The sequence below is a fragment of the Ctenocephalides felis genome, unplaced genomic scaffold, assembly GCF_003426905.1.
Source record: "Ctenocephalides felis isolate EL2017-DRISC unplaced genomic scaffold, ASM342690v1 CF-g0.4_SCAFFOLD_03572, whole genome shotgun sequence".
In the NCBI taxonomy this organism is placed as follows: Eukaryota; Metazoa; Arthropoda; class Insecta; order Siphonaptera; family Pulicidae; genus Ctenocephalides; species Ctenocephalides felis.
In genome coordinates, this window is record NW_020539726.1 from 42,413,670 (window position 1) to 42,435,339 (window position 21,670).

General features: G+C 28.7%; 3 protein-coding genes across 4 annotated transcripts in view; 2 read left to right on the forward strand and 1 right to left on the reverse strand.

The window, feature by feature from the left end:
- LOC113387558 (sorting and assembly machinery component 50 homolog A) overlaps nucleotides 1–7,992 on the forward strand; it is a 29,979-nt gene extending 21,987 nt beyond the window's left edge. Inside the window, exons 5-11 of one of the 2 annotated variants that reach the window (XM_026624892.1) lie at nucleotides 1,861–1,945; nucleotides 2,502–2,631; nucleotides 4,944–5,049; nucleotides 5,125–5,415; nucleotides 7,118–7,258; nucleotides 7,332–7,458; nucleotides 7,535–7,991. In XM_026624892.1, coding sequence (XP_026480677.1) covers nucleotides 1,861–1,945; nucleotides 2,502–2,631; nucleotides 4,944–5,049; nucleotides 5,125–5,415; nucleotides 7,118–7,258; nucleotides 7,332–7,458; nucleotides 7,535–7,722 — 1,068 coding nt within the window. In that variant the 3' untranslated portion in view covers nucleotides 7,723–7,991. Of the gene's footprint in view, nucleotides 1–1,860; nucleotides 1,946–2,501; nucleotides 2,632–4,943; nucleotides 5,050–5,124; nucleotides 5,416–7,117; nucleotides 7,259–7,331; nucleotides 7,459–7,534 lie in introns of both variants that reach the window. The other variant, XM_026624893.1, reaches the window with a different exon arrangement.
- A 6-nt stretch (nucleotides 7,993–7,998) lies between these two features.
- On the reverse strand, nucleotides 7,999–8,771 carry LOC113387559 (60S ribosome subunit biogenesis protein NIP7 homolog). Its single transcript, XM_026624895.1, has 2 exons — nucleotides 8,612–8,771; nucleotides 7,999–8,532 (listed from the first exon to the last, which is right to left on the reverse strand). Exons 1-2 carry the CDS (start codon nucleotides 8,665–8,667, stop codon nucleotides 8,046–8,048), a joined length of 543 nt encoding a protein of 180 aa, XP_026480680.1. The 5' UTR covers nucleotides 8,668–8,771; the 3' UTR covers nucleotides 7,999–8,045.
- A 7,441-nt stretch (nucleotides 8,772–16,212) lies between these two features.
- On the forward strand, nucleotides 16,213–20,902 carry LOC113387805 (acyl-CoA-binding domain-containing protein 5-like). The gene is made up of 2 exons (XM_026625182.1): nucleotides 16,213–16,283; nucleotides 19,896–20,902. The coding sequence occupies exon 2, from the start codon at nucleotides 19,922–19,924 to the stop codon at nucleotides 20,837–20,839; it is 918 nt and encodes a 305-aa protein (XP_026480967.1). The 5' UTR covers nucleotides 16,213–16,283; nucleotides 19,896–19,921; the 3' UTR covers nucleotides 20,840–20,902.
- The last annotated feature ends 768 nt before the right edge of the window (nucleotides 20,903–21,670 follow it).

The window sequence follows — 21,670 nt, forward strand, 5'->3', positions numbered from 1 at the left end:
ACCTCAGAAAAAATTGATGTGTGTGTTGGTGTGCATGTATGCATGAATACAATTTTTAGTCCACTTTTTCGGGCGCACGGATCAACCGTTTGAATGGTTCAAAAAACATTCGATTCCTATTGATAGTGAGACGTGCTGATTAGTTTTTGGCTGAGGCAAGTCCAGCCGTTTCGGAGATACGGAGCAAAGAGTGCAGAAAATAGAAATCGAGTTTTTGAGAGAACGGAGCATTTGATTTGAATTATCTAAAAAACATTTAATTTTTAATGATGGGGAGAAGTGGTGATTAGTTTTTGGCAAAGGCAGGTCCGGTCGTTTTGGAGATATCGAGCTAAATGTGCAAAAAATGACAATTTTTGAGAGAACTAAGCGTAAAAGCGTAAAAATATTTTTGTAATTTTGGATTAAAAATTCAAAAAATTACCCAAGATAATCACAGTCTAAGCGGCACTCTGGTACAAATGTTTCCCCAAGTGCGTTTAGACTGTTTGTGTACTGGAGCACTTTTTCAATTTTGTCAAAACTATGGAAAAATGTGAAAATGCCGCCAAGCTAAGCACAGTATAAGTGAAAATGTCGCACAGAATTATTTGCAAATGCGTTTAGACTGTGACTATACGGGAGCACTTTTTCAATTTTGTGTAAATTAGGCAACTATTTTTTTTTTTTAAATTGAATTCGAAATGAAATGACGATTGTTAATGTTCTGGAGATAAATTGATTTATGATTTCAATTTGATTTGCTCAGATATAAAAAGATAGCAAAATTAATGAAAGTTACAGTATTTGCAATAATATATTTGAAAACGTTTAAAATTAAATTAAAACGAACTAAAAAAAGATTAAATAGAAAAATTATTTATGCCATTAAACATTTCGACACTTGATATGTGTCATTATTCAGTAATCTAAAAAACATTTTACATAAATACAAAAATTAATAATGAATATAAATATATAAAAAGGAGAAATTAATATACATACCAAACCAGAAAAAAATATGTAAAATTTATTGAACACTAAAATTGTGTGAAGAATATTATACTAATATATTAATAAATGAAGAATTAAAGGAGCACATAATGTCCTCCTATATTGTATGTATTCAATCGTAGTGCATTATGAAAACTGATCAAGGTCACGGCGCAGCACACGCAGTTCAATGAGTGAATGCAGGGTGTAGAAATATATATATATATATATATATATATATATATACTAGCTGATCCGGCAAACGTTGTATTGCCATAAAATTATTTCTGATATAAATTCGTCTAAAAATTTAAAAAAAAAGTAAGGCGCGGACAGCCCTTGTTAAAAATCAATAGTATTTTGAAGTGAAAAGAATTGTATGTATTTTGTCAATTCCGCATTAAAAAATTAAAATAAATAAAAATTGAACCCAAAATTTAAAAAAGTATTAGGATTGAACAACCCCTTAATATTAATAAGGGATATTTTAAAGTAAAATTTAAGTTTTTGAAAAATCTGAATCAAAATAATGTCAGAAATATTCAATGATGAAAAATGGTTGGATTACTAAAATGACTATCAATAGGAGTTGGTGATAAAAAGTAAAAATATTGGGTTGTATATATTTTTTAATGCCACTTTAAAAGAAAATTAGAACAAAAAATTTCGTCCAAAAATTTCAAAAAAAAGTTTAAGGGTGAACAATCCTTATTACTTAGGGATATGAAAAATAGATGTAATAAAATTGGGTAAAAATTCTGTGAAGTCGTTTTGATGGATCGAACTTTGTGATACGATATATAAGATAGAAATTATTTAAAAACTATAAATAAATGCATAAATCACTTGCTACTGTTACCTGTTTCTATTTGTAAACTTTTTTTTCAGGTAACCTTTCACGTCCAGGAACTAAAAAGAGTTGTCGGTGGTGTAAATACTATGATCGGCAACAATGAAGGTTCTCTAGTAGTCGGTGAGTACATTCTCATTAACCCCAAAAAAATTAAATATAAATTTAGATTTATAAATATATTTACTTAGTGATTATTTTGTTGGTATATTTTAAAGGTATCAGTCCTTCGAAACGTATAGGACTTTCTTCTTTAGTTAAAGCTCCACATTCCGTCTACAAATTTGCTCTCGGTGAAATATTTATAATTGACTCTTGAATTTTATTGACTAATTTTATAACGGAATGGTTTTTGTGAGTGTTGTGATGATCACGAGCACAACATTTCATACATACAAATCAGGCACTGGTTAAGTAACTAACAACAATTTATTCTGTATCATTATTTGTGCATCGGCATGTGTTTTAATAGATTATATAAATAGATCCAGATTAGATAATTTTAATTTATACTTTAAACATAAGACATAATTTTATCATTTTAACGTACACTTTTCATCAATCTTTATGGACAATATGTTTGCATGATAGTGTTAATCACATAGAATTGAAGAATTTTAATTTTCCATTCTATTAAATATGTAACAGTCTTCAATATTCATTTAGGAATTTCTTTAAGGTCTGAAATTACCAAATTTGGCTGGTAGAGGCGAACGAGTTCAAGCTGAGTACAGTTATGGAAATCAGAAGACGTCTAACATCAATGTTGCATTCATTAAACCGTTTATTAACTACCAGAAAGAACCAATGTGAGTAGAAGAATTTATATTAAAAATTATAAATATTTCAAGATTTTCCAATAATTATTGATAAAAATATATTAACAAAAAAACTACTGCTACAATAACAAACTTTAATTGCCAATAATTTGACTCCGAGTGACAAATATAATTGAAGCATAAGTCGACAGGCTAGATCTCGTCTATAAGGGACACTCGTACACACAGGTCGCATATAGGAGAAACTCGTAGCGAAAGGTTTAAAATTTGATTAGTAAAGTACAATAAGAAGTACTGTATTTCTAAGTATAATATATTAAGGTACAAAATATAAATATATCCATTATTTTGTATCAAAATTACTGCAAAAAATATCTAGTTAGAATTTTATTAGTTCATAAGTCGCTACAAATGTTTAGTTTTGATTTATTAAGATCACTAAACAATAATATTAAAATTATTTAACTAATATAATATAAACTTGTGGAGCCTGGCATCGTGCCTTAGGGCAAATTGCTGGAACTTCCCGTACCTTAATGAAATATTGGAGGAATATTAAATGTTTTCAAATAGATTATAATAAATGCTGTAACTTTCGTTATTCGTATTTTATAGACAAAATATAGGAGCTTATGAATTAGGCGACGACGTTTTATATGTTTACATAAAAAGTAAATAAACAAAACCTTATAAGTGGAGTTAGAATTAAAGCACCTTAATTCATATTTGAAAGAATTATATAAACTGAATTGCAAAGTTACAATTATTTATTTGAAGTATATAAGTGAGCTTTAAATTTTTAGCTAGAATTAAAATTAAAATTCGAAACGTTATCGATATTCAACAAAAATTATTTTACAGAAATTAAAAAAAAAATATTTTTGAAATTTAGAAAAAATTGCATCATTCAAATCAGATGATTGGTTCTTTCAAAAACTATCATTTTTTACACATTTAGCTTCTTCTCATTTCAAATTGAATGCTTTTTTAATCATTCAAATCGGTTGATCCGTGCGCCCGAAATCGTGGAAGGAAAATTGTACACTACATTGTAATATACATGCACACACACACATAATTTTTTTCTAAGGAATGCCAAAATGTTCAGAAACTTTTGAATTGTAAAGATATACAAAATATTTTGATTTTTGTTAAAAAAATTATTATATATATATATATATATATATATATATACATATATATATATATAATATATATATATACAGGGTGCCCTAGAACTCAACGTCAAGCCAAAATAACGCGTTATACTATTGATTATAACTATCATTAAAAAAATTAGAAAAAATACAACGTATGGAAATTATTATGAGCTTACAAATTTTGACATTTTTTGGTTATTGTGGTTAGCTTTTATTAATTTTGTTCATTCATACTTTGGAATCATAACCGTGGATAACATTTTTCTAAAAACAGTCAAAAATAATAACGCAATTGCTTCAGATTTTCAAGAATTAAGGCTTTTTGTTGAACTATAAATATAAATTTTTTAAAATCTGTCGACTTTGAGAGACCCTCCTTTAAAAAAAATGTACTAAACTAAGTTGGCAAGTCTCACCTAAAGTTGGCGCATTTAATCATAATTATAAAATGGTGAAATACTTGGTAATTTTATTATTGAAAATTTTTGAGTAAAAAATAAAAACTCAAAAATTAACCGAAAAATGGTCAAAATTTCGTCAATGCTTTAGGTTGCACTTAAAAGCTCATATTTTTTAAATGACGTGAAATAGTTAAAAAAAAATAGTCCGGATAATCGCGAAAAATAGTCCCTATAACTGAGGACCGGATAAACGAGTTTTTACTGTATTGATAAAATAGTTTGTGCAAAACAAATACAGTCAACAAAAAAAAAATTGTTTAATCTCGATTCTTATCGATTAAGGGACCTATTCTGCCGCATAACAGAAAAATGTTATGGCAAGGCCATGTTACGCTCTACATTATGCTACTGAATCATAATGAATACAGTCAAAATGTCATGTATTTGCTGTGCATTCAGGCGCTTTACACGTAAACTGCAACGTCACTCATATGTTATGAAGCTGGGTCAGAAAACCCCGTTGTCTAAGATCGTTATTTTGAAATTTGTGCGGTTTCTAGGTTAGATTTTCTATGTGACCACCTGAGAAATACGTCTGACAACCACATGTCTTTTGCCGATATTTAGTATGGAAAGTTCTTCATAACATAGCCTTGCCATAACATTGGTATGTTATGTGACAGAATCGGTTCATATGTTTTATTATTTTCACATATCAGAAAGTTAAAGCAACTTGCCTCAAGACACAATACCACTTACACCTAGTCTATTATTATTTCAGCCTCACCTGTAGTTTATTCCAACAAGCAGCAGACTGGCCATGGTCCGGTTACGCAACTGTAGACAAAGGAACACTCGTAGACCTTGCATTCACATCCACCGGCAGTGTAAGCAACCAAATCTAATCTCATCATCTTTTACCATACAATCCAATTTATAATATCTAATCGATCTATTATTAGTTGAGACACAATCTCCAATGGGAGGGTTCAATACGCGAACTGGGCACCCCTTCCAAGACGTCAGCCTTCGAAGTCAGGTCGCAGGCTGGTCCTAAACTGAAGTCAGCTTTCCGACACATTCTCTGCTTGGACCAGAGAGACGATAAAGTATTTCCGACGGGAGGAAGGATGTTCCAATGGACCACGGAGTTTGCAGGACCTGGTGGCAATGTGGGACATGTCAAGAACGAGTTTCATCTTCAGGTCAATAGATACATACAGAACGGGCTCGTGTTGCAGGGAAGTTTACAGGTAAGGGGTAAAGGATACATGGTAATTTGATTTGTTCCTTGTTGGTGCAAATACTTTTTTATGTCAATGTGTTAGCAATTAGTGGTACCGCGACATACAAGTTTAATTCGTTTCCTAACAATACTCGTCGAATGGCTAGTATCTCGAAACAATATATCTCGTGTTATATATACATTAAAATGCCATATCAATTTGTTCTAGCACTGTGATTTTTGTTAATTTTTTTGATTATTATAAATAAATTTACTATTTTGTGAGCGTCCATTAGTCACGTGATTGATTTCTTAAGGATCCTTGGAATTCCCCTCCCTCTTGTTGATACATCTTGATTGGTGTATTTTTAGTTACGAGAAAAAATTGTAAAATATTTCATTTTTTAGAAAATATTGTGATTTTTTTTGAATAAGTGTTTGCTTTTTTTTTAAAATATTACATTTACTGATTAGTAGAGTCCTTTTGTTTGTCGTACAGTTTTTTTTGTACATTTTATCAATTTTTTTAGCTTGCAAGTAGAGTTTTTTGTCTTGACGAAGGAGTCCCTTTAAATGTGCGTGAAATCTTTTTTTTGTATTATCGCTAGAGTCCTTTTCCTGTCAGTAGAGTATTTTTTTGTCAGTAGCCTTTTTTCGTTCAGTATAGACTATTCATGTCAGTACAGTCCTTTTTGGTTAGTAGAGTACTTTCTGTCAGTAGAGTCCTTTTTCTGTCAGTAGAGTTCTTTTCCTGTCAGTAGAGTCCTTTTCCTGTCAGTAGAGTCATTTTCCTGTCAGTAGAGTCATTTTCCTGTCAGTAGAGTATTTTTTTTTGACAGTAGTCTTTTTTCGTTCCGTATAGACTATTCATGTCAGTACAGTCCATTTTGGTTAGTAGAGTACTTTCTGTCAGTACAGTCCTTTTCTTGTTAGTAGAGTCCTTTTTATGCCAGTAGAGTATTTTTCCTGTCAGTAGAGTCCTTTTTTTGTCAGTAGAGTTCTTTTTTTTGTCAGTAGAGTCCTTTTTAGATCAGTATAGACTTATCATGTCAGTACAGTCCTTTTTTTGTTAGTAGAGTACTTTTTGTCAGTACAGTCCTTTTTATGTCAGTAGAGTCCTTTTTATGTCAGTAGAGTTCTTTTTATGTCAGTAGAGTCCTTTTTATGTCAGTACAGTCCCTTTTCTGTCTCAGTAGAGTCCCTTTTCTGTCTCAGTAGAGTCCCTTTTCTGTCTCAGTAGAGTCCCTTTTCTGTCTCAGTAGAGTCCCTTTTCTGTCTCAGTAGAGTCCCTTTTCTGTCTCAGTCGAGTCCTTTTTATGTCGGTAGAGTCCCTTTTCTGTCTCAGTAGAGTCCCTTTTCTGTCTCAGTAGAGTCCCTTTTCCTGTATGTAGAGTCCTTTTTCTATCAGTAGAATAATCCAAAAAACTTTTTGCTTGTGTTGACGAAACGATTGTTTTTGGTAATTTTTTCCCATTTTTTTTTTTTTTTTTGAATTTCAAAATTCAAATATTCAAAGTTTTAATTCGGTACGGGAAGTTCCAGCAATTTGCCTCAATGCACCATACACCACTAGTTACTCTTTTATTATTTTTATAAAAAATAATGCCTAATCTGTGTAATTTAAGTGGTTCATATCCTAAATTAATGTTTTTCTGGAAAACTCTTACTCCGCTCAAGGCTTGTATCTCTATACCACTATATATTTCATTGTGTTTTTTGTTTTTTTCCAGGGTGGCATTTTATCGAACCTAAACAATTATGAACAATCAGATTTATCAGAAAAATACTACCTCGGAGGTCCTTTAAGTTTGAGAGGCTTCACAATGAGAGGGGCAGGTCCAGCCGCTGAGGATAACTTTACAGGGGCACCGGTAAGTAAAACTTATTTATACAACTATGAAATCTTTTTATTATCTTTAATTATTTTTTTTGATATTTTTTTAGATGTTTTGGGCAGCAGGTCTACAATTATTTTCACCACTGCCTTTCAGACCAGGACAGGGTGGTATCGGTGATTTATTCCGGGTACATGGATTTTTCAATGTAGGAAATGTTGGCGAATTCGATATCTGTAAGTATTGATTAGGAGATGTGCTGGTATACTGTTTCTTATTGACTATTGTTTATAATTTTTTTCTTCCCCTTAGCTCCTGATCTGGAGGCTTCCTGGGCTTCTCTATCCGAGAAACTGCGCATGTCCACCGGCCTGGGCCTTGCAATGAGAATCGGCCATATAGCTCGACTAGAACTAAATTATTGCTTCCCACTAAAGTACGAAGAATCAGACAGTATCTGCCAAGGAATACAATTTGGAATCGGCTTAAAATTCTTGTAGTTTGCATAAAAACGTGTAAAAAAAATAATAAAACGTACAATGCATATTAAAGTTTTCACAAAGGGCACACATTGTTGTTGTGGCATTTACTTGTATTATATTTGGATCAACAAATCCATGTTGTGTCATTTGTTTAAGTTCAAACAATTGTGATGTGCCATAGATACGTGAAAAAGAAATCTGCACGCAGGTATTTTAGTCGCATTGTAAATATTGTTAATAAATTATAAATGAAGCTAGTCGGAATACAGAATTATTTTAAACAAAAACCAAATGTTACTTACAAAACTATATTTTATTAAACCAAATACATTAATTTAAACTTATATTAAAGTATCTTCTGATCGCACGTATTCACCAATATCTGCTTGATGGAAACATACGGTAGTCATTGGATCGGCATGTTTACACTCGGCTGTGGATCTGGCAGCAACACCAAAACCTAGAGGCAAGTCACTCATTGATAAAACCACAACACCTTGATATTTCTCGGTGTTTTCAGTGATACGTCCCAAACCGGATTTAAGGACAGGATTTCCATACAAGAATTGCTGCTCTGCAGAAGGTTTGACCCAGATTTTATAAGGAGCATATGGAGCTAAGAACGTGAGTGCTGTTATGTGTAATCTAAATTTATTCGTTTTTGTAAACTTTCCAAAACATGTGCCTACTGATAGCAGGTTGTCAGGTGATACGGTTTCGGCTAGGCGTAAAATTTTTTCTGATACATAGAAAACTCTGTCTTTGTGTTCACGGAAACAATAAGTTCCATCTGGGCGATCTATTAGTTGTTTGATATTCGGTCCAATACTAGAAAAAATATAATAAATTAATATTTGTTTACTACATAACCTCAAAATTATGTTTATATTTGTAATTGCCAACTTACTATTTTGCTAATTTTTCGAATAATAGCTTGGTGCGATCGTCGGACAGGCGCTTCATTTTTTGTTTATAACTTTATATTTATTTGTTTATAACTAATTTTATTTAATTATTTGTATTTAATATTGATTGACAAGGTTAACGCACGTGGGTTATGTAGTGACAGTTCTAAAGAAACGACAACAACTAAGTGAAGTTGGTCGCTTTTGTTGCCGGTAAGAGACTTGCTCCAACATGAGAATAATAACTGAAGCGAATTTAATTTAAATATTTTTGAAAAAGGAAAATTTAAATTCGAAAATAGAATTATTGAAGTGTTGAATACAATCTATCTCAAATCGTTTTAAGTACAATATACAATCGGGTATTGTAATTTAAATAATGCAAAATATAATATAATTTGAATAATATTTGTAGAAGGCACTTAGGGTTTTATCATGTCCAAAATATTTGCACAAATACGTGTATTTTTATTTTAATTACCAACTATTTTTACCATATTTTGTGCTACGACAAAAAACCAATAATATCGTTATAATAAATATTATTTAATAATTAATATTAAATTTCAATACAGGGTCCGCCAATCCAACTTTTTTTTAAACCTCATTTTAAGAATTCAAATATTTAACTTTATTTAATTTCATTGTATATTGAGAAATGTGAAAATGCCGCCAAGCTAAGCACAGTATAAGTGGAAATGTCGCACAGAATTATTTGCAAATGCGTTCAGACTGTGACTATACGGCAGCACTCTTTCAATTTTGTGTAAATTTCTCAAATATTTTATTACGGTACGGGAAGTTCCAGCAATTTGTCTTAAGGCACGATGCCATACACTAGTAGTTTTGTAATTTTTTACATTTATTTCTACAATATTACTGTAGTTTTGTCGTTCATTAAATCTTAAACATTTCTTTTGACATAAAAGAATTATCGAAATCCGAATAACCGTTTAGGAGAAATATCAAACCATACACCAGTAATAAGTTAAAAATGCCGTTTAGACCTCGGTACATTAAAAATATATTTTATATATAAATTTACCATTTATTACCATTAAACAGTGGAAAATTCCACAAAGTAATTCTATTTAAATACAAATAAATAAATATCAATGAGAGAGTCCTTCAATGAGAACTGGTTTTTTGTGTTAAAGTAATGTAATGAATGCCAAGCGCATGTCTTCTTCTTACACTGATTAACACATTTTTTCCAAGGGTACCTGCTACTCTCGTACAAATACGACATTATTATTTATTTTACTCATTAAATAGCATAAATCGACATGAATATAATAAATATAAATGATAATTTATAATTTTTTACCAATCGAATGCAGCACTGCAAGTGCATGTGCATGACCTAAATAAAATTCTCTCTATGCACTTATATTATGCAGTGTATTTCTAATTTACAATACGACTGTGAAAGCAGATCGCTCGTCCGTTCGAATGCGTCCATCAAACTTGCGTAAAAAAAGTAATAATAATAATAATAATAATAAATAAATTGTGTTAAAAAGAAAATCTGATCTTATTTCTAAATTTCTAAAACTAGTGGGGCGCATGGCATCGTGCCTTAAGGCAAATTGCTGGAGCTTCCCGTACCAATATTATTTCTTGAAAAAAGATTAACATTTTTTGAAAAATTTTACTTCGAAAAAATTAGATTTTTGGGAAACAATTACTTTTTTTGAAAAAAAAATTTTTTTTGAAAAAAAATGTTTTCTTTATTTTGACATATTGTGGAAGATCTGAAGTTTCTTTTCAAAGCAATCGTACTGCTTTAACTGCATAGAGACAAAATATCGAAGCGCGTAAGCGCCGCGTCGCCGTCTAGAACAGGGGTCGGCAAGCTTTTAACTGTGATGTGCCGAGCCACTCTACCAATATGATTCAGGGTGCCGCCTGAAATATATAACCAGGTTCTGGGGGAGAAGAATTATAACCAAATTTATCTCTTAAACATTTTTATTAACTAATGGGGTGCATGGCAGCGTGTCTTAATTCAAACTGCTAGAACTTCCCATACTGAAATTAAAAATCTTGGTCATGGGTTTAAAATTACTACAATATTTGTAAAAATACTACAATGGGTGTAAAATTACTACAATGTTTGTAAAAATACTACAATGGGTGTAAAATTACTACAATGTTTGTAAAAATAATACAAGGGTGTAAAATACTACAATGTTTGTAAACAATACTACAATGGGTGTAAAATTACTACAATGTTTGTAAACAATACTACAATACTACAATGTTTGTAAAAATACTACAATGGGTGTAAAATTACTACAATGTTTGTAAAAATACTACAATGGGAGTAAAAATACAACAATGTGTTTGTAAACAATACTACAATGGGTGTAAAATTACTACAATGTTTGTAAAATACTACAATGGGTGTAAAATTACTACAATGTCTGTAAACAATACTACAATGGGTGTAAAATTACTACAATGTTTGTAAAAATACTACAATGGGAGTAAAAATACAACAATGTTTGTAAACAATACTACAATGGGTGTAAAATTACTACAATGTTTGTAAAAATACTACAATGGGTGTAAAATTACTACAATGTCTGTAAACAATACTACAATGGGTGTAAAATTACTACAATGTTTGTAAAAATACTACAATGGGTGTAAAATTACTACAATGTCTGTAAACAATACTACAATGGGTGTAAAATTACTACAATGTTTGTAAAAATACTACAATGGGAGTAAAAATACAACAATGTGTTTGTAAACAATACTACAATGGGTGTAAAATTACTACAATGTTTGTAAAAATACTACAATGGGTGTAAAATTACTACAATGTCTGTAAACAATACTACAATGGGTGTAAAATTACTACAATGTTTGTAAACAATACTACAATGGGCGTAAAATTACTACAATGTTTGTAAAAATACTTCAATGGGTGTAAAATTACTACAATGTTTGTAAAAAGACTACAATGAGTGTAAAATTACTACAATGTTTGTAAAAATACTACAATGGGAGTAAAAATACAACAATGTGTTTGTAAACAATACTACAATGGGCGTAAAATTACTACAATGTTTGTAAAAATACTACAATGGGCGTAAAATTACTACAATGTTTGTAAAAATACTACAATGGGTGTAAAATTACTACAATGTCTGTAAACAATACTACAATGGGTGTAAAATTACTACAATGTCTGTAAACAATACTACAATGGGTGTAAAATTACTACAATGTTTGTAAACAATACTACAATGGGCGTAAAATTACTACAATGTTTGTAAAATACTACAATGGGTGTAAAATTACTACAATGTCTGTAAACAATACTACAATGGGTGTAAAATTACTACAATGTTTGTAAAAATACTACAATGGGAGTAAAAATACAACAATGTGTTGTAACAATACTACAATGGGTGTAAAATTACTACAATGTTTGTAAAAATACTACAATGGGTGTAAAATTACTACAATGTCTGTAAACAATACTACAATGGGTGTAAAATACTACAATGTTTGTAAAAATACTACAATGTTTGTAAAAGTAACTACAATGGGTGTAAAATTACTACAATGTCTGTAAACAATACTACAATGGGTGTAAAATTACTACAATGTTTGTAAAAATACTACAATGGGAGTAAAAATACAACAATGTGTTTGTAAACAATACTACAATGGGTGTAAAATTACTACAATGTTTGTAAACAATACTACAATGGGTTGTAAAATTACTACAATGTCTGTAAACAATACTACAATGGGTTGTAAAATTACTACAATGTTTGTAAACAATACTACAATGGGCGTAAAATTACTACAATGTTTGTAAAAATACTACAATGGGTGTAAAATTACTACAATGTTTGTAAAAACTACAATGGTGTAAATGGGTGTAAATTACTACAATGTCTGTAAACAATACTACAATGGGTGTAAAATTACTACAATGTTTGTAAACAATACTACAATGGGTGTAAAATTACTACAATGTCTGTAAACAATACTACAATGGGTGTAAATTACTACAATGTTTGTAAACAATACTACAATGGGCGTAAAATTACTACAATGTTTGTAAAAAATACTACAATGGGTGTAAAATTACTACAATGTTTGTAAACAATACTACAATGGGCGTAAAATTACTACAATGTTTGTAAAAATACTACAATGGGTGTAAAATTACTACAATGTCTGTAAACAATACTACAATGGGTGTAAAATTACTACAATGTTTGTAAAAATACTACAATGGGAGTAAAAATACAACAATGTGTTTGTAAACAATACTACAATGGGTGTAAAATTACTACAATGTTTGTAAAAATACTACAATGGGTGTAAAATTACTACAATGTCTGTAAACAATACTTCAATGGGTGTAAAATTACTACAATGTTTGTAAAAAGACTACAATGAGTGTAAAATTACTACAATGTTTGTAAAAATACTACAATGGGAGTAAAAATACAACAATGTGTTTGTAAACAATACTACAATGGGCGTAAAATTACTACAATGTTTGTAAAAATACTACAATGGGTGTAAAATTACTACAATGTCTGTAAACAATACTACAATGGGTGTAAAATTACTACAATGTTTGTAAAAATACTACAATGGGAGTAAAAATACAACAATGTGTTTGTAAACAATACTACAATGGGTGTAAAATTACTACAATGTTTGTAAACAATACTACAATGGGTGTAAAATTACTACAATGTCTGTAAACAATACTACAATGGGTGTAAAATTACTACAATGTTTGTAAACAATACTACAATGGGCGTAAAATTACTACAATGTTTGTAAAAATACTACAATGGGTGTAAAATTACTACAATGTCTGTAAACAATACTACAATGGGTGTAAAATTACTACAATGTTTGTAAAAATACTACAATGGGAGTAAAAATACAACAATGTGTTTGTAAACAATACTACAATGGGTGTAAAATTACTACAATGTTTGTAAAAATACTACAATGGGTGTAAAATTACTACAATGTCTGTAAACAATACTACAATGGGTGTAAAATTACTACAATGTTTGTAAACAATACTACAATGGGCGTAAAATTACTACAATGTTGTAAAAATACTTCAATGGGTGTAAAATTACTACAATGTTTGTAAAAAGACTACAATGAGTGTAAAATTACTACAATGTTTGTAAAAATACTACAATGGGAGTAAAAATACAACAATGTGTTTGTAAACAATACTACAATGGGCGTAAAATTACTACAATGTTTGTAAAAATACTACAATGGGTGTAAAATTACTACAATGTTTGTAAACAATACTACAATGGGTGTAAAATTACTACAATGTCTGTAAACAATACTACAATGGGTGTAAAATTACTACAATGTTTGTAAACAATACTACAATGGGAGTAAAAATACAACAATGTGTTTGTAAACAATACTACAATGGGTGTAAAATTACTACAATGTTTGTAAAAATACTACAATGGGTGTAAAATTACTACAATGGGTGTAAAATTACTACAATGTTTGTAAACAATACTACAATGGGCGTAAAATTACTACAATGTTTGTAAAAGTACTACAATGGGTGTAAAATTACTACAATGTCTGTAAACAATACTACAATGGGTGTAAAATTACTACAATGTTTGTAAAAATACTACAATGGGAGTAAAAATACAACAATGTGTTTGTAAACAATACTACAATGGGTGTAAAATTACTACAAGTTTGTAAACAATACTACAATGGGTGTAAATTACTACAATGTCTGTAAACAATACTACAATGGGTGTAAAATTACTACAATGTTTGTAAACAATACTACAATGGGCGTAAAATTACTACAATGTTTGTAAAGATACTACAATGGGTGTAAAATTACTACAATGTCTGTAAACAATACTACAATGGGTGTAAAATTACTACAATGTTTGTAAAAATACTACAATGGGAGTAAAAATACAACAATGTGTTTGTAAACAATACTACAATGGGTGTAAAATTACTACAATGTTTGTAAAAATACTACAATGGGTGTAAAATTACTACAATGTCTGTAAACAATACTACAATGGGTGTAAAATTACTACAATGTTTGTAAACAATACTACAATGGGCGTAAAATTACTACAATGTTTGTAAAAATACTACAATGGGTGTAAAATTACTACAATGTTTGTAAAAAGACTACAATGAGTGTAAAATTACTACAATGTTTGTAAACTATACTACAATGGATGTAAAATTACTACAATGTACTACAATTACAACTTTCTAGTACAAACGGTGCGTCCTGCAGAGCTTAAAGATAATGCAGGATTCACAATTAAGATTTAAAATTTAATTTTAGTCTCCTTTAGCATATATATTTTATTTTACAACACACGCTTATGAAATTCTTTCAGGAGGTATAATTTTATAATTACTTAAATGTTTATTATAAACTGTTTTATAATAAAAACAATTTTTATAGCCCTAAAATATTTTAGAATGTTTATGACCATAAACTCTGTAATTGTATGAAATCATTTATAATAACTTGAAACGTCGAGAGAACATAAATAACAAATCGGAATTCTGGCGAAAACTTAATTTTCTTTGGTTTATAATAAATATAAATAAATTAATATTTACATTTCAAATTTTGAAAAAACCGCCATTAAATTTACTTACCGCATCTGGTACTTCTAATCAGGACCAACTTCATCATACAACTCTACGTTTCCGCCAATCAGGACGAAGGAGCCGTAATGGACGCAATTTCGTTCAGTTTTGACATTTGTAAAATATTAAATAAATAAACTTGTGATTTATATAAAATTATATACATAAACTTAATAAAACGGTGTGGTTATTGATTTAAATTAAATTTCAAAATGTATGTGTCGAAAAGGAGAAAGAAAAACGTTAAATTTTGTTTGAATAAGTCGTTACAAATTTCGTTAAAAGTAAAACAAGATTATGTGAAAATTGAATAATGGCGGAGTTGAAAAGAATAATTAAGAAAGTTATTATTGAGAATTGTATGTATTAAAATATATGGGGAAGAATGCATATGGTATAAAAATCCAGTATAATTATACCATATATATAGATTTTTATTTATTTATTTATTAATCTATTACCCCGCGCCGCCATTACAGCCGCTGTCATTTAATTTTATGTAACAAATTTTTTATGTATTTTATTAATTAGCATTATATTTCTTGCATTAATAATTATGCAACCGAGTTGCAGACACGTTATAAAATATATAGAAATGAATATCGTACGTCACACAGAATGAGTTGATGACTTAGCAATTAAGAAAAAAATATATGTAAGTATATATAGATATTTGCATATGAGGCGTTTGTAAATGTAATACTCGTCATTGCTTTCATTAGTATGCAAGACTTGTTTAGAGTCGGTAGTTGATAGTTGAAATCCGATAATGGGGATTAGTTTTACACGAAAAGAAACTAATAAAGTCATTTATAGAAAGTAAATGTTGCACAGTTCCACTCTGCAAAATTATATGTGATAGTGTTCTAGTGATAAACAGATTGTCGCTCTTGGAATTGATATTGTTTTTATTTGTTTTTGTTGGTTTTAAACAATGCACTAGGAAAATTGTTGTACAAGGATTACCCGCTGTTTTAATTGTGTATCAGTTATCATTTTAAGGTGAGTGCATTTTTTTTTTGATTATTGTGCAAATTTTTTGGTTAGAATTCTAACAACGTACTTGAACATTGACCCTGGAATGTGATCGATGCCCTTTGACTGCGGTTTATTGATGAAATTAAAATACAATAACGTTGTTGTATTGTAGTAGTAATATCACATTAGTCCATTGTCTTGAAATAAATACGGATTTTGTTTTAATATTCGAAATTTGTACAAATTTTGTCAGTTGAACGAGATAGGTTTGAACTTAGACGATGTAAATTTTTACTATTTTCAACTTCCCGAAGAAGTTTGTTTTCATTTGTTTTATATATTTAAAAGTTAATATAATATTTTCAAAATTCGTATATTGTATAAACAATTATATAAAATGTTGATTCTATATATATTTTTTAATTCTATTTACAAAATTCTATATTTTTTTTAATATATTTATTTTTTATTCGAAATTAAATTTGACAGTTAATGTCCTTCGTCTAGTTGGCGCCATGTTCAGTTTCGTTTTTAAGATTTTTTTATATTTAATCGGGATTTAATATTTAAATTCAAATACAAAACACCGTAAATTAATTTAGTATATACTAACAATATTAAAAGATTACATTATATTAAAATAAATACGGATTTTGTTGTTAAATATTCGAAATTTTTACTAATTTTGACAGTTGAACAAGTTAGGTTTGAACTTAGCCGATGTAAATTTTCAAAATATTTTGTTTTTAACATTTAAATATTAATGTAAAAATTTCTACGTTCATATACTATAAAATCTAATATATAAAATGTTGATTAAAAACTTTTGTTTAATATATTTATAATTAATTTTGTTCCGAATTAAATTTGACATTTTTATCCTTTATCATATCGGCGCCATGTTTAGTATTGTTTTTAAGTATTTTTTCATTTAATCTAATATATAGTGTCAGAGTTTATTATTTAAATACAAAAACACAAAAACAACGTAAATTGTACTTACGATATTAAAAGATATTATTAAATATTGTTGTTAAATCGGAATTTGCACAAAATTTTACAGTTGAACGGGTTACGTGTGAACTAAGCCAATGTACTTTTTTTTTACAAAAAATTGTTTTATACATTTAAATATTAATATAAAAATTTCTACGTTCATTAATTATAAAAGCTAATATATAAAATGTTGATTAAAGACTTTTTTTTATGTATTTATAATTATTTTTGTTATGAATTAAATTTGACATTTTCATCCTTTACCTTATCGGCGCCAAGTTTAGAATTGTTTTAAAGATTTTTTTAATTTAATATATAGTATCAGAGTTTATTATTTAAATTAAAATAACTAATAATATCAAGAGATTCCATTATATTAAAATAAATATGAATTTTGTTGTTAAATATTCGAAATTTTTACTAATTTTGACAGTTGAACAAGTTAGGTTTGAACTTAGCCGATGTAAATTTTTCAAATATTTTGTTTTAAACATTTAAATATTAATGAAGAATTTCTACGTTCATATATTATAAAATCTAATATATAAAATGTTGATTAAAAACTTTTTTTTAATGTATTTATAATTATTTTTGTTACGAATTAAATTTGACATTTTCATCCTTTACCTTATCGGCGCCAAGTTTAGTATTGTTTTAAAGATTTTTTTTTATTTAATCTAATATATATAGTGTCAAAGTTTATTATTGAAATTTAAATACAAAAACAACGTAAATTATACTAACAATATCAAAAGATTCCATTATATTAAAATAAATACGGATTTTGTTGTTTTATTATTCGAAATTTTAACAAATTTTGACAGTTCACACGTAAGCACGTTACGTGTGAATTTAGCCGATAGTAAATTTTTTCCAAAAAAATGTTTGACATTTAAATATTGACATAAAAATGTATACGTACATTCGTACGTTAATTACACAATAAATAAATAAAATATAAAGTTTAATTAAAAAAATGTTTAATTGCTTTTGTTCATCGGTTCAATATAATTACTTGTATGTTTTTGCACTGAAGATGAGTTCAATAAGTTTCCGAAACGTTAACAGAATTTTTTTATATACATTATATATGTATATATTATATACATTGTATATATACTTAATAATATGAAATTAATATTATTTATTTCCTTTATTGAATTGTATAGCATTCATTGATAATGACATAAATATATTTATATATAGATTCATATTTTTTTTATAAATTATTTATCAAACGGCCTCGTTATCAAAGTCCTTCTTACAAAAGATACGAATTATCGAAACGTTATCAAAATCCATATTTATCTATAATAAAAAAATGAAACATACAAACAAAACTCAATTTTTGCATTTCATTATTATTAAGATAGCATAATATATTTAAAATAATGATAACATGTTTTTATAATAAATTTAAAAAATATACAATATAGGTGACTTTTTTAAATAAGTGAAATAAAGGTAAAAAAAATTTCACAAGGCTAAGTAATTACTGAAATTTGCTTTATATTATGTATTTATTATTCATTATTAATTGCAATAATTTTATATGTATAAAGTTTAATGAGACTAATTTTATAATAAAATAAAATAAAATGTTTTTTTTTGTTTCAACTATTAAATTAAAAAAAATGTAATAAATTAAATTAAAATAAAATTACCGAATTAAATATATAAAAAATATAAATAAATAAAAATATAATTAAATAAATAGTAGTATTAAATAATAATATCATTAAGTGCATAATAGCAAATAAAAACAATATTTATAATTATAATAAAATTATGAAATAAATGGCAAAATAAGTGAATTAATTAATCAATATTAATAATAAATAAATGATTAAGAAAGAGTAATAAATAAGTAAATAATAGTAATAAAAATAATACAAATAAATTAGTAACAACAATAATCATAGATGATAATGAAAATAATAATAACAAATTATAAAATTATTGTTAACAATATGATTCTCCTATAATATATTCCTTCATGATAAGTGCATTCTCCTACAACATATTCCTTCATGAATGGAGCTACATTATATTTTTTTAAAAACGTTCCTATATAAAAGAGGATTATTTTATTATTGTAATTCATATAAAATACAAATAATATGTTTAAAACTGTTAATTTAAGTTGTTTAATACATTAGATTAGTTTATTGTGATAATAATTTTTGCAAAAATATGTATCTGGATCATTTTATTTGGTTTTGGTACTCCTGTTAATGACCCTGTGTGCGCACGATAAAGGAAATGAAAACGATTTTAAATTTATTTGTACTCAATATAAATTATTTTAGAAAGAAATATAGGCTTTATTTGCTTTATTTTGATAATGTAAATAAATTAATGTAATGTAACGATTAGCGAAAATAATGCAATTGGATCAGCTATGGCACCCCTAATAATGATATGTCACTTTGACATTTCATACGTCATTTTTGCAATCGACAATTCGCCTGTCATTAAATAATTACTTTTAATTCTTTTATCGACATAATATGTTTTTGCATATATACAAGGTCTCTAAATAACTCAAACGGACCTCGATTATGATTCCAGTGCTTCCAAAACTTTCATCCATCCATGCAAATTCAATGAAGTCACATTATTGATTTCTTTCTCTTCTAGACGATTGTTCGAAATCAGCGAAAAAGATGCAGACGGCCACGATGCCTGTTAAGGAGCGCTTCGATGCTGCTGTTAATGTTATAAGAAGCATGCCAAAGAATGGCACATTTCAGCCGAGCCATGAAATGATGCTGAGATTCTACAGTTTTTACAAACAAGCCACATTGGGTCCCTGCAAACAACGAAGGCCTGCCTTCTGGGACGTCGTCAACAGAGCGAAATGGGACGCCTGGAATAAGCTAGGTGACATGCCGGCTGAAGAAGCCATGTTGTTGTACATAGCCGATTTGGGTAAAATTATCGAAACCATGGCTTACACAGACAACGTTGCTAGTTTTATACAAAGCGTTGAAGGCGTCGAAGGCTTGTCTTTAGACATGCTTGAAGCTGTAGCCCCTAACGCTATACAAAAAGTTCGATCCACACCAGCATCTCCCATCACTTCGCGAGAAGTCAGTCCTATACGAGATGAAAAACTTGTTAACGGTATTAAAACTAACGGTGTGCACCATTCAGAAACACCTGACAACTCTGAAGACGAGTATATTGATACCGTAGAAAGTGAGCATGAATTAACAACGTCCAAAGCTAAAGTACATGTAAGTCGCAAGGAAAGAAAACGTAGAGGCGACAGTTTAACTAAAGAAACCTTAAACAATGTTGCACATATGAACGACGAGTTACACAAATTAGAAAACCATTACGCTGTTAATTTATGTGAGCAGTTACAAAAAACTATAGACAGCATGAAAGCTGATTTACACAATGCGAATGAAAGAGTTTCTAAAATGGAGCGTAAGACTAATCAATTCCTGGCGGTTCGTACAAAAGTGCCCCAGTGGTGGCCGTTTCAAGGTATAACACCTAATTGGTTTCTGTTTCTGATTCTGTGGCCGTTCATAGCGCAGAGAATCAGCAATTATCTCACGCAGAAGAGGAATTAAATGTTATTGTGATTTATTGTTTATTTATGCTGGTGCACGTAAATATATAGAGCTTGATGTAGTGACACAATTTGTAAGTAGTAACATACTTATATGTTTTTTACAATAGGTGATATTTTATCCAAAACGTTTTATTTTATTCTCATGACTAAGGTTGAATAGATATATTTAGATTATTCATGAGGTGTATGTAAATATGACATTGTTTTTAATATATTTCGATATAATATAATATAAAAGGTGTAAATATATATTTTTATAAAAGATACTCGGTTTTATTATTATGTTTAATAAGAAAATGACCCAGGAATCTGCCAGAATCCTCTTGAAAAAAAATTCTGTACTTTATAGAATTTTAAAAAATATTATTAATAGAAATTTATAAATATTATTAATTTTATTTATTTATTAACTTCAAAAAAATCAAAAATTAAAATTTTTATATATCTTTACGTTTCAAAGGTTTCTGAACATTTTGGCTTTTAAAACTTTTAAAAAAATTGATGTATGTGTGTGTGTATAAATGTATGTATGGATGTGTGTGTGTGTGCGGATACAAATTTTCGTCGACGATTTCGGGAACACGAATCAACCGATTTGATTAATTCAAAAAACATTCGATTCGTATTGATAAGGAGACGTGCTGATTAGTTTTTGGCAAAGGCAGGACTAGCCGTTCCGAAGATACGGGGCAAAAAGTATCAAAAACGGTAACTCAGGTTTTAAGAGAACGGAGCGTCCGATTTTAATAATTCAAAAAACATTTTACTTGTATTGACAAGATGAACAACTGATTAAATTATTGGGAAGGCAGGTCTAGCGGTTTCGGAG

What these genes read in the sequence shown, in the direction of transcription:
- LOC113387559 (XM_026624895.1), bottom strand. Translation starts at nt 8,667, where the DNA reads ATGAAGCGCCTGTCCGACGATCGCACCAAGCTATTATTCGAAAAATTA. An exon ending in TTCGAAAAATTAGCAAAATA is followed by an intron (nt 8,533 to 8,611) that starts GTAAGTTGGCAA and finishes TATTTTTTCTAG; the next exon opens with TATTGGACCGAATATCAAAC.
- LOC113387805 (XM_026625182.1), top strand. Translation starts at nt 19,922, where the DNA reads ATGCAGACGGCCACGATGCCTGTTAAGGAGCGCTTCGATGCTGCTGTT.